Raw genomic sequence first — 13,706 nt, 5'->3', positions numbered from 1 at the left:
TTGGCGTGTGAATATCTTGTGTAAATAATGAGACTCGCAGGAACACCCTATTGGAAGAAAAAAGGTTTTAAGATATTCAAATGGAATCTAGATTAAGAGAAAATTTGAAAAGTGTCGGTTGCGGCAATGAGATGAATTTTCACTGCCTTTGTAATTTGTTTTTGTTTAATTATAGTTAGGTACCACTGGAATAATTTTAGATTCTGTTAAACGATTTATAGCAATGATTTTGTATCTTTAAAATAACATTATTCTCTTGTACCTATTTTTATTTTTTGATTCATAAGACCTATTAAATGTTGTTCAATTTTGGCCTTGGATTTCGATATTAAAACACTTCGTTTTCACCACATGTTTGTATATAGGTTATAATAATATTTTTTAGGATCAAATAAAAAGAAATAATAAATGTAATAATTTAATATCACAAACATAGCCGTTTGCGCAGTCATAAATACTATTTGAACTATACAAATAATGATTAAGTCATAAATACACTGGCTCTATACTTTACAATATAATTAGCTGCATTAAAGCTAGTCATCGTTATGTAACAGCGATATAAATAGTTAACAAAGAATTCGAGTAAAACTAAAAGGAAACTAGAATTAAAAATGTACAAATTAAATTATTTCTGCTTCAATCGTTCCCTCGATAACATTCATATCAAAACACTCAGATGAAACAATCAAATAATAATTTACTAGCACGCAAGTTTGGTGGAATGAGAGTCTCTTATACTACAAAATTTCTAAATTGAAACTATGAATTGTACGAAATAAATAAACTTGACTAGCGGAAAATTTAGAATTAAGCTGCCTCCTTAATAAATAATTTAAACTCAACTATTTACATACAGGAACTGTTTCGCTGTTTCGCTCTGGACCGAAATGGCAATATAATGGCAAAATAATTCACTACTATTGATGGTGCAGAGATTCTCGGCTGAAATTGTTAACTACATTTAAAAGCACCATCGGTTAAGTAGACAGCCCGAGTATAATACAAAAATGGGGCAGACGTGAACGAGTTACACATACTGAGTACTTCTATACAGACATCGTAACACTTATCACCACGGAAATACTGTTATATGTAACTCATTCCGCTCTATTGTAAATCATCAATCAGTCTTCTGCGAGTCTACAACGTACATCTTCTTGAAGACATCAGAAAGGTAGTCTAAGTAGTTAAGTGTGTCCCTGTATACTAGAAATGCGTAGAGAACCTTGTCGTTCTTGAAATCGGGAAGTTCCGAGTCTAGGAGTGGAGCTACTTCGAGGCTACGAGACCTCATTACATCCTGGAACAAAAGAGAAAATTCATTAATAAAGTACGCGATAATAATAGCTATAACTTCAGCTATAAAGACGCAACTTGGGAAGTTGAACTTATTTTAATAAATGTTTTTATTACATTTATTATTATTATTTTATTGATGTCATTTACGTAATTGGCATATATTTTATACTGTAATGATAAAAGAAGATTCACAAAATCGTCTGATACTTACACTAAATAAGCATAGAACAGCCCGAGCATTGTGCATGGTCTTGGTGATGTTCTGTTTGAGTTCAGCATCAGACCTGATGTCATCATTCAAGCCTTCAGTGCTTACGAGATACAGTCCAGCGACTACCATCTTCAGACCCCTGTACATTGACGGCAGATGACTGTCAATATTATTCTGTAAGAAAACATATAATGTTAAACACGTTGACAAGAATTAATCATAATGAAGATGCTATATGGAATCGCGTCGATCACATTGCGCTCAATTCCCTCCGCGGTTTCAAAACCTTTATCAATCCAATTTCGAAGATTGTCGAACGATCCACATTGCGAAACCATTGTGTTCTCACGTAAACTATAGTCGGCTGACAACAATGAGTGCCACCGACGATGCCGGTTCTTTGAAATCGATTGAAAAACACATACGGATGCACGTTTTTGGCATCAGCGAATTCGCCGCCTTTCGTTTATAAAACAATCAAATCGTATTTGTTAAGTAACTACCAGTCATTATCTGAATTGCTTGATACTTTATTATACCAGTAATATTATAAAAGCATAGCTCATGAGTTATACATACCATTAGATTGTCCAGGTATTCATCACTGACACCCTTGTAACGGAGATTTCCTTGCGGGAGACCGTCTTTAACTTCTTGATTTAACCAGCTGTAGCCCTTGAGCCAATCGGTGCCACTCCAGGTGCTGAGTAAATCTTCATATGTTGAGAAACTATGAAGCTTTACCTAGAACAATAAATATATAATAATTAATACTTTGTTCTACGTACAGCGTTCTTAAAAACTATTGTCCTCCGCCCACAGATATATTAACTACAGAAATTACTCTACGTGGAATCATTATTCGTTTATAGTGTCCACAATCTTCCTTGTAAATGCTATTACGTATTTAGCAAGCGTTTAAACGCTACTACTCTTAAAGCCACCAATTTCACTTCTTCGTGTGTGACAGTAGTGTGTCCATACTTTATAACCTTAAATAGTCATGAATATGTTCAGAAAAGAGGTCCAAAATGATACTAAAAGTATGGTACCCTCGTGAATCAACATGGTTCTTTGAATGACAAAAATAGAGACTAGTTCGTACGCGTTGATTGACTTCAATGGAAAAGAAGATTGAGGGAACGATAAGATTTCCTCCAGTATATAAGGCACACAAATTGTCCTGGTTATTAGTACTTGAGGATATTTCGACGTGCCACGTAAGTCAATTATTTATCCTATTATTTAATATAATTAATACTACTATTTAGTTTTCTATCTCTCTTAAAACTGAAAAGAAACTTGTTTTGACTCAATCCTGAATGCATATTTACTGTATGTAATATGTAATATTCAGTAGCATATAAGGAAAATTTTGAACAAAATATTTTGATAAGTATTATCATGGGTCAGCCAAGGTCGTGTGAAAGATGAGATCGAAACAGGAGGTCTGTCCACTACCGCCGACATGTCACGTAATAAAACCGTTTCAACATTAAAATTTGACACTACGATCCCAATATACGTGACTAACAAATGTTTATCAAATTTAAACCATATACCAACTCGATAGAGTACAATTTGCGCCAGCGAGGGAAGCAGATGCAACATTTATTTTAAAGTGTCCCTTACAATATTTGGCGATTACGGTAAAATATTACATAACAATAACATTGATTAAGCGCATACAAATCGTTACTAAAATTATTATTGAGAAAGATTTTATCTATATTGAATATTTTGAAAGAGAATTTTAATTACAACACAGATATGCATTATGTGAATAGCCAAATATTAAATAAAAATGTTTTGTTCAATTAATTGCCGCGTACTGTATAATGAAAATAATTTAAAATTAAATTTCAAGTAATTATCATAAGAGGAATGTGTCGTGTTGACAATTATGTACCTACTTGAGCACTAAGTTTAGACGCAGGTGTTCGTCCGGTAGATATTAAAGCCTTGGACGATTGTTATATATCATATGTGTATACTGGAATAATTTTCATTTCGAAATGTCTAAAAATTTTTATTCATATATAATGATTTTGAAGATATTTAATCATATATTGACCTATTTATATTAATGTATGGTAAATAAAAGTAGTTCGTAATTTAAATATTGAAGTTCTCAATAAATTTTGTTATGTTTATTCAAAAGTAAATATCATTGAATACTCGGAGACGAAGAGGCACCTGCATGCAATAATGCAATCACAGGTCCCGTGGGTGGGATCTAAGAAATTCGACGACTTAGCATCCGGATAGCTAGCTCGAAACATCGGAAGCTTATCAAATAAACAAGCACTCACACAAGCGCACCACATCGCTTACACTCGTTCGCACACGTCTCCACCGCCGCAGACAGCCTGTCGCCTGTGTGAACAACGCTATCGCACTAAGTATGTACATATTGTATGTAATGTCATGTATAATTCAATGTTTATGTATCAAACGTAACGAGTCGATAAGCGTAAAAGAACGCGGCACTCGCCTCTATCATTTTTCATTACATTTTTAAAGCAAAGGTTTCGGCTATCTTGATGAATATCTGAGCAATTCAACCGTCAAAATATGATGCGATAATTTGACACCGGCGTAGTCTAAAAACACGAATGCTGTGGCACATTCACACGGTGGCCAGTGCGGAGTCACACAGTACCGGTAGGGTTCGTTGAATTTGTTATTGCGTTCTCGGTAAAGCACGGCCAGTTATTTATAAGGAATGAGCTGACGACGGATAACTCGAGTAATTTGGATATTGTGCTTTGTATCACACGGTATTTTTTTTCAACGCGTCTTTATTTACAATATGCTTACATTACTATTCAAAATTGCCATTATTAACCTAGATTAGTACTTAAAATACCTTAACCCGCAAGATACGATATACTAATAATGTCCAAATACTACATACTAACGTCCTTGTAGCACGACTATAGGTTCGCTATAGCGAAGTGTCAATACCAATAAATGATACATTACCAACGAATGACCGACATTATGGGGAGAGACAGAAAAAAATCGTCGAGCAGGTGTGTCGTGCAATACTAATGCGCAATCAGTATTCGGTGCGTATGCGCATCGTCCTGTAGTTCGTTCCGGCTACTGTGCGTCGATAATGTCATTTTACGATGGAGAGGCAGCAGTGAGCGGACAGGACGTCGCCGTCGTTACGACCGGCGAGCCTATTACAAATGCTACCATACCTCATACGCGAACGTCACTCAACACAGCTGGCCTACACGAATGGATATTCATTCATTGTTCCCTTTCCATTGACCGTCCGACACTCGATCATTCTCAGTTAATACCAATTGTTATCGAAATGTACACCGAACGTTGTGACAACGAATGCCACGCGTGTCGCCGTGGTAGAAGGTCATCCATAAATGATTCGTGGCGCGACGACATCACATTACCGCTCATTGCTCGGGCCACCTTACTTCCGATTCGGAAATATAATATTCTCGGGATTATAATGATTGAATTGTCCCATTGGGATTCTTATTACTCAACGTGCGGTCGTAAAAATTCCTGAATGCAAATTCGATCGGCATCGGGTCCGAGCGTGAATGTAATATGTAATTTTTTGGGTGTTAACGTAATTGGGGGGTTTAAAACGCGTTCAAAATTGAGGTCTGCCGATGTGGTGATTTGGCATAAAATAAACGCAGTACAAAATTATAATTAAAAGGGAGGAAGCGGCAGCGGACGTACAGAGGCGAAACCGGCGGCGCCCGCGCTGATGCAATCTCTTCCACGCCATCCGATGTGGTGAGAAAATGGCGCTAAAAACGTGCACGCCAAGGATGGCTAATGACTGAAATTTTGCGAGTAGCTTTTAGTACGAGATTTCCACTAACATCCACAGAATTATGTTATCGAATATGCAATATACACAAAGAAATAAATAATTGAGCCCTTAAGGTACGTGCGATGTCCTTAGTTCGGTTTTATAGGTATTGGCCGGTCGCAGGCTGCGTCCGTTGATTTAGCGCTACGCGGCGGGAATATCGATGCGATTACTACGCTGCAATTGTCTCTTTACTCGCCCAACACCGTCAATGAAAGCAATTATTTCAAATATTTTGCTCTATCCACAAATATTATCTATTTTTAATTCGTGGCAAATTTTGTTTCAAATTGTTTCTTATATGTAGCCTTTAATTTCATGTATACACTTGTGCGCATGAACGCGATAAACTATAAAAGTTATATACAGGTTTCACTAATAATATATGTAATTCTTACCATATATAAGTATTGTAGTATCTTAAATCAAAATACATGAAAACGGATAAAGATAGTTAATTTAATATGTTAGTCAAGTATGTAGGTACTTACAAATTTATCTTTGTACTCCGATGCCGCATTAAGGGCGTTCCTCGCTTGAATCTCTACTTCTTTAGCTAGTTTTGCTGAGTATTTTAACGATTTGCTCTGAAAATTAAAACGTATATCGTTATTTCCTAAATTAAGTATTCTTAATCATAAAAAAGCAATTCAAATATACTTAACACCAGATAATATATTAATCAATTATAACTTAATTTAAAATTCAATTCATTTGTTAATTCCAAAATAAAATGTATTAGTCAGGTTTATTAATTATGATAATAGAGCCTACGTTCAAGGGTACTTACATCAGAGCCATAATCACAAGGGTTTCCCCAAATGTGATTCTCCTGGGAGGATGACCTACGTTGTCTGTCCATAATTCGATAATGGGGTGCCGCTGTCGACTGCGGTGAGAGCCCTCCCACCAGAAGAACAAGGCAAACTGCTGCGCAGACGTTGACGTATCCTGCAAATGAATAACACGTTAATAAAAATGTTACTACAGACAAGACTAATGTTTCTGATTTTTAGCAGCCATAGAATGTCAGGCAAGAGGAGACTCCCAATATCAACATCAACAACTTAATAGGTAACGATATAATTCTACATATCAAGTACATTCATACATTAATTAGTAATATTCAGTTTTCTCCTAACAAAAATATATATGGACTAACAATTTTTAAAAGTATTAATTTTAAAATAGTAATAGCTCTTCAATAAATGCACCGAAATAATTTTCAGATAACCGAAGTAAATGTTATTTAGTCGTATCAAGTATCTAAGGGTCACTGAGAATTGAGGACACAGGGACAACTCCTCTGAACACTCTCCATGGTAAAGTCTACCCTATACCGTGGTAGGCACTATCACGTGACAGACGATGACATTAATTGATTACCCGAAATTCAGTTGCATCTTGTCAATGAAATTAAAAAGCTTGTTGTGTATGCGGCGCGCACACTACTGTATCGATTATGGTAATCGTTGAACATCCGATGAATAAATACATCGCGGCCCAGAGGTAGGCAGCCTTTGCTAATTGTCCGGTGAACTTGCGTGAATCATTAATACGGCAAATTTAACGGTGTCGTGGATATATTTACAGAACCCTTTTCAAAAGTATAACACAATATCAAATAAAACAATATAATTAACCTTCATGGGGGATAAATTATCGCAAAATACAATTACCTAGATCATAATCGTCCGTTTCGGCGTTACTCACTGATGGCCCCTTATTTACTCTTACTGTTTTGACTCAGTGTGTGAATCACATGTGTTATGTCTACTTTAGTGACTAACGTTATAGGATTTTACGCCATTTCATTGAAGCTACAATGTTTAGATTTAGACAATGAGATGTTAAAAACACATCTGATTTTACACACAAACTCCACCTAAAATGGCCAACGAATTGCCGATCGTGTAAAGTTGTGAGACTTTTTATTTTTACCTCTCGTTAGCGAGTTCTGTGGCGATTTTGTTGCTTAGCCCGCGGCTCCAGCGGCGGCCAAATAAAAGAAAATTATAGTTATAAGCTGCACCGCTTATTATTTAACTAAGCTCTGAACGGAACTCGATTATCACACGCCCCTTGGGACGAAAGGAAATCGCGATATGTTCCATTTCATTTCGCTTTTTTAATGATGGCGTAAATAAGGCTGTGAGAGCGCTAACTAGTTAGATGCGATTTAGTTGTAGACTATACTACTTAATTGATGCAATAACAAGGCTGGTACAAAAGACGACCGCAAAGGTGGAGCCGGGCAATAATGATCATGTCAAAAGGAAGGTCCGACACACAACACGCGTTAAACACACGATCATAACATTTTATTAGTGCGCCGGTCAAAAGCAAGCAACCGCAGCTCACCGACAAAAGTTCAACCAAAAAAACTAACAGGTCAGCTCGTAAAAAGATGTAGAGCCGCCGATCGTAACGTCATATAATTTTTTGGAGCCTTCAATCAACAAAATGTTAAAATAATTCACATCTAATCTCTTTTTAATAATCGCAATCTAAATGCAAACATCTTTAGTATGCGTCCTTCCGTCGATGCAATTTTTTCGCGTCAAAACATCGAAAAATTTTCGAGACCGAATTACAAGATTCCGAAAGTATCTCATTTAAAGGATCAGTAATTACTATGTTAAAAAATATAAATGGACAATGAGGAGACTCGATCGAATTCCTTAGCCCATTGACGATCTGACCGACCATAAACCGTGGATACCTACACGTAGGTAATACACAGGTTATAAGGGGGCATAAAAAAGTAGAGACCGCGTCGGAGGTCGGCTCGACTACCCGAGAAACAAAGAATTCGTTTATTTTTTAACAGCTCGCTCGTACACAAAAGGAGGCTGTGCGGCACGAAAAAGGACCCAAACGAGAGCACCTTGTTAACCTTTTTAAAAAGAAATCGCGCGCTGCTAACTAGAATTTCGACTCCAAAACCGAGAAAAGTACGCGCTATTCCGTTTGGCCAGGCTTCATGGTAGGCGCCTTCGAGTGATTATGTAAATAAAGAGGAGATATATGCGACAATCTATGTCTAACTCATTAGTTCTCCGATTGGGATCGATTTTACGGGCTATTAATAGAGACACGTTAGTTGAACAAAGAAAATCATTAAATGAACATTAAATTGGGTGTTTTAAATTGAGAACGTATACTTCATTTTGTTCGAAATGCTTAACAACCGAAGTGGTCGTAAAATTTGACTGCGCATAATAAGACAAATTATCGCAGAGTAGCGCGTGGCGCGATAACTTATCTTACGGTATTTGTATTCACAATTAACCGAACGAAACTCGACGACATATAACAAGAAATTCAATTATAAATCTGTTTAATTTAAGCTTACTAAAGCAAGTATTAATGTCGACCCTTATTTTGACAAACCCAGTAACCAAACCAAAACAGAAAAAGGTCATAAAACGTCATAAATTTACACCGCAATACTTCATTGTACTAACCATAAATCACTTAGATATTACAACTATCTTTTTTGTATTTACTTCGCAAAAAGAACAAAGCTACACTAAACAATAAAAAAAGGTAATAAAATATTAAGAAGCAGCCGATACTATGTTTCAAATAAAATCTGAAACTATGCAGAGGCTATATGACATTATCAACGATGATTGAAATGGCTTCCTCAGCAGCCTGAGCTAAGTTCGCCAATAGCGAAGTCCCATTAACAAATTAAATACCCAAACAAATGAAGTGTTCGACGAGAGCTTAAAAGCATAGTACAAGACTTGTTTCCCATGAAAGAAAGCGTAATAGTCTCTTGTATCTATGTCTCCAAGGTATGTGTGACGGGCAATTATAATCGTGATGATTCCAGCTCCCTGGAATAACTGTCTCTAATTGTGCGGGTAAATGAAGAGGGTTTAGTTTGAAAATGTTGTTAATGACGAAAAGGATTGCAGCTATAACGAGTTGGACATAATTCATGAAATTGAGCGGACCGCCATTAAACTATAAACATGGACTTTTTCCTGTCTTTACAGAGATTTTTCTTTTTATCGCCGCATTGTTACGTTTCAAATCATCCATCTTGTGACTTCATACCTTTAATTAAAAAGATTTACTTGGTGTGATTTATAGAAACATCTAACTAAAACTATTACTAATAAACTATTAATACTAAAAATTTTATTCATTTTCATTAAGGCTTTTAGCCGGTTCAATAATCGCTGAGTGCATTTTCTCAATTTACTTCATAATATATTAATTTCTGTAGTTTCTTCTGCAAAATTATCGGTATGGGTGCCGGCCTACTGTACAATGATTAGTGTTATGTTGTATAATAATAAAAATAATATTTTGTAGTATATACTTTACGTTTGTTTTACTAAAATTCTAGACAATATAATATTTCTAAAATAAATAAAGAAAAGTAAAGTCTACTTTTATAGATTAAAATAATTTAAGAACAAAACCTTAGGTGAATTACCTTAACATGATTCTTACGGATGTCTTGGGTTTTTTGTGTCTAGTCAGAGATATCGCAAAAATATACTTCCGGGAAAATGTATACTAATTACATATACTTATATAGCATAAGATGAAAATTTGTAATACATTAAATATCAGAAACGCGGATGTGACCCAAATACTACAATTAGAAGCGGATCTATGATAATGTTTATATATATTATATTGTCAAATCGATAAAACCATTTTCTTAATCAATTGTATTGTTTTTCTTTAATGATATATAGTCAGTCGCTAATATCCATATGATTTAAATGGACTGATAATAAAACTAATACAAATGCAAATTTATAAATATTTTAAATACCGAATGAGTTACGTACAAAATATTTAACATTCTGAATTTAAAAGATGTCTTTCTAAATTTCAAAATGACTTCGTCAAATATGCTCATGTATCGCAAATTACGCATTTTATAGCATGACACTTTATCATTTCTTGGCCCTATATAGAGTCGTGGACTGCAGTGGGTACTAATTACGAAACAGCCCCTCACTGCTCACATAACTGTACGGCTGCTAAAGGATTGAAACATTTAGACAGAAATGTTATTCCGGTAACAGTCCATTTAATTAGTTTAAGTCTAGTTCAATTAACATTGTAGAGCTAGATTTGTATGCCCAAACACCTGTTAGCCGGATATTTATGTCATAAATATAGCAATGATATCTAATACAATGTATAATTGCTGAGATAAGGATTGCTTCCGTGGGATGTCCCCATATTGTTTACATTATAGGATTAAATATCCTCACGTCAAGCCAAGGTCCAAATATGTTATATACCGATATATATATTTGATAACAATTAATTTAGCTTTCGTTTACTTAATATTTGATTAAAAATTAAATTTTATTTTAGATAAATTTAAATTCCCAAAAAGCTTTACGTATCGTAAATAAAACTTTATTCACATTGAAAACTTATTAATCCACATATACAATATGCGTTGATAATTAAGTGACTATATTTTTTTTTAATAAGACTTTGCTATGTACTTCAATCTTGACCATAATAAAAAAAATCCTACTAACACTGCGTTGCTATAGCAACGTATATGAGAAATGGGAAAATTCCAGATATTAAAAAGCTTTTCGAAATAAAATTCCCAACAGATATAAAGAAAGAAAAGGCTTACTGCTTTTGGCAACGCGCGATCTGTAGGTTCGACATCTGTCCACTAATTCACTATCACAGTCACTATATTGGTTTCTGGTCCTAAAACATCGTTCACAACTTGAGGGCCTATGTACATTGCCCAGGTACGCAGGGAGCTTAGGGCTGCCACAACAGCTGTCAGACACATCCATCTTTAATCTAATTATCACAGTGCCGGCTTGTCTGAATGTCGCGAAGTGCGGGATACTAATGTAATCCATAACAATTGATCGCCTTTGACATCCCCAAAATTGATGTCACGCGCGTCGTGTCAGGTGAGCGACTAAATGAAATGGTCTGATGGCGCGAATGATAAAGCCTAGCTGAGTGCTGAGCATGTGACTTTAGCAGTGGGGCGCGCGTGCGGGAGAGCGAATGGCGGCAAGGGAACCTCGAGTAGGCCCGCGACGACCAATGGTGGTTAAGGCGGGTCTCGATCCCACCCAGTCGATTACCTGTATGTAGTTTAGGGTCTGGGCCCTCGGAGGGTTGAAAATTTTCGCGCTATATTACTTTTCCGTTACACAAATATATAAACGTAATCGTTTTATCCGCGAAAGTAAAGACCTTGGTCGCTTTTTGGCGTGATTCATCTTAACTTGGTGTAATATTTATGAAATAAAAATTATGTTTTGAGGAAAATTATTACTGTAAAATATTCGAATCTATTATTGCATACGTAAAATATTTTTTTCATTAGATAGTTTTATTAAATTTAAGATGACCAAACTTCCGAATTGATTCATTGCCAATTATGAATCTCAATAATTTAGTGGCATCTGTTAAAACTTCAGTTATTTCACTTCAGTTTGAGTCATATTCCTTTTGAATTACTCATTCAAATTTTTCAGTTGAGTCAGAATCCCACGGATTTCATAATACATCTCTATAATACTTTCTCTGACAACATTTGTGAAACATTATTCAAGAAAAATTACACAACAATTAAACATCATTTTCAGATTGTTAAATACTTATTTCACAAAACTTTAATTCAAAAAATTACTATTCATCCAGTAGTTTTACTATTTAATTTTAGTTTTGTTTAATAATTTATAAAATTTTTAATTCTTTCTATAGTTCACTAATGCCCGAGATTTTCCGACGAAATGCTTTGATAAAACATATTTTCAATTAACTATATTTAAAAAACACGAGTATATTTTAAACAGAAAATATATTAAGTACTATTACTTGTTACTTTATAAGTGTCACAGTCACAGTACTTTTAGAAATGTCCTTTCCATCAAAGAAAAATACTGCCGGGTTAATAATAAAACCGCAACGCCTATAAACACATCATTTAACATTAATATACATCGTCATCTTAGACGCGATACAAACTATATCACGTTTCTGCATAAATTTACAAATACGTAGATAAATGAAACAAATAAATTTCCATCTTTAATCATTAGCAATGAATCGTTTAATTTTCCGTGGTCGATAGACCGCCGATAGCCGGATATGGCTTTATTTTTCCCCAGACCAGTCATTTCCCTTATAAAAATTAACCAAATCAATGAACTTGACTCATAGTTATAAAAAAACATAATTGTTCATGTAATTAACTCATTATACGCGCGTAGTCTAGACTTGTACATAATATATTTACTATATATACTTATTGTAAGATGTCTATATATGTGCATGTGCCTGTTTTTGTAGATTATTAACAATGTCAGTACTTTCGGGGTAAGAAATACCACAGTATAAAAAGTTAATGAATAAACCAGTGGTGCTAATAATAATTTGTAAATTTTTGAATGTGCCATACACCGTCTACGTTTTGGGTCAAAATTCAAGCCAATTTTCAAAAAAATACGCACATGGAAAGTCCATTGGTGCACAGCCAGATCTCGAACCTCTGGGATGCGAGTTGCACTCTATTTCAACATGACTCTTATTAAGAAAATCGTTTTCGAAAAAGAAAAGTAACTATGAAATTTCTATAAAAAGTTAGGAAGCGTTCTACAAGATTTTAGCATAGTTTAAATAGAACTCATAAACAAACTGCACGGAAATTCAAAAAACAGTTATTAATACAGTAAAAAAGTTGGATAATTGAACAGTTATAAATATTGAAAATTTAATAAATCAAATAACTCATTAGTTAATTAACAGATGACCCGGTGCAATTGGAAGATAATATTCTCTATGATCGTTACTAAATGGTCATTTAAGAAAGGTCTATTGAAATTACTACAGGTAGCACACCATTTGTTAATTATTACAAGATTACACTTGACATTAGACACTTGTTCCGTTAAGTTGATTGTTATTAATGGTACTTAGTCAAATAAGTGCAAATATGAAATATTAATAGCATTGTTGTTGCTTAGCCGTAATTCAGACCACCAAGCCTCAATTTTGTGTAAACCCTATTCTTAAATTACATTAGACAAGGTAAGTTAGTTCCTAATAAAAAAAATCAAAACATTTGAATCCCGGATGCTTACGTCACTTTTCAGTTCCATGAACCCGTCACGCCATTACACCTGTGTCTATATCAGCGTGGAGTTTCCTGTCGATAATACTTCATTCACAATTATAAGTAGCTTACTAATTTTATCCAGAAGGATGAATTACTATATTCTTATCAGGTTACTGAGAATTAAGGTGATAAGAATCACACATCGTAGTGATTTAGTGCACCTTGGTTTTATGGAAAATGTGGAATACACA

The 13,706-nt window shown here is 34.8% G+C and overlaps 1 protein-coding gene across 1 annotated transcript; it reads right to left on the bottom strand.

Moving 5' to 3' along the window:
* Positions 1-411: 411 nt before the first annotated feature.
* Positions 412-11,291, bottom strand: LOC110992628. The gene is made up of 6 exons (XM_045629607.1): positions 11,002-11,291; positions 6,160-6,320; positions 5,861-5,956; positions 2,093-2,257; positions 1,514-1,687; positions 412-1,303 (listed from the first exon to the last, which is right to left on the bottom strand). Exons 1-6 carry the CDS (start codon positions 11,240-11,242, stop codon positions 1,124-1,126), a joined length of 1,017 nt encoding a protein of 338 aa, XP_045485563.1. The 5' UTR covers positions 11,243-11,291; the 3' UTR covers positions 412-1,123.
* Positions 11,292-13,706: the final 2,415 nt, after the last annotated feature.

Source organism: Pieris rapae, chromosome 9 (genome assembly GCF_905147795.1).
Source record: "Pieris rapae chromosome 9, ilPieRapa1.1, whole genome shotgun sequence".
Classification (NCBI taxonomy): Eukaryota; Metazoa; Arthropoda; class Insecta; order Lepidoptera; family Pieridae; genus Pieris; species Pieris rapae.
This window is presented reverse-complemented; position numbering and strand designations above follow the sequence as displayed.

Coding starts and splice junctions, on each gene's coding strand:
- LOC110992628 (XM_045629607.1), bottom strand. CDS start 11,242: ATGGATTACATTAGTATCCCGCACTTCGCGACATTCAGACAAGCCGGC. Junction 1,688..2,092: donor AATACCTGGACAATCTAATG/GTATGTATAACT, acceptor GTTTTCTTACAG/AATAATATTGACAGTCATCT. Junction 1,304..1,513: donor CTGTTCTATGCTTATTTAGT/GTAAGTATCAGA, acceptor CTTTTGTTCCAG/GATGTAATGAGGTCTCGTAG.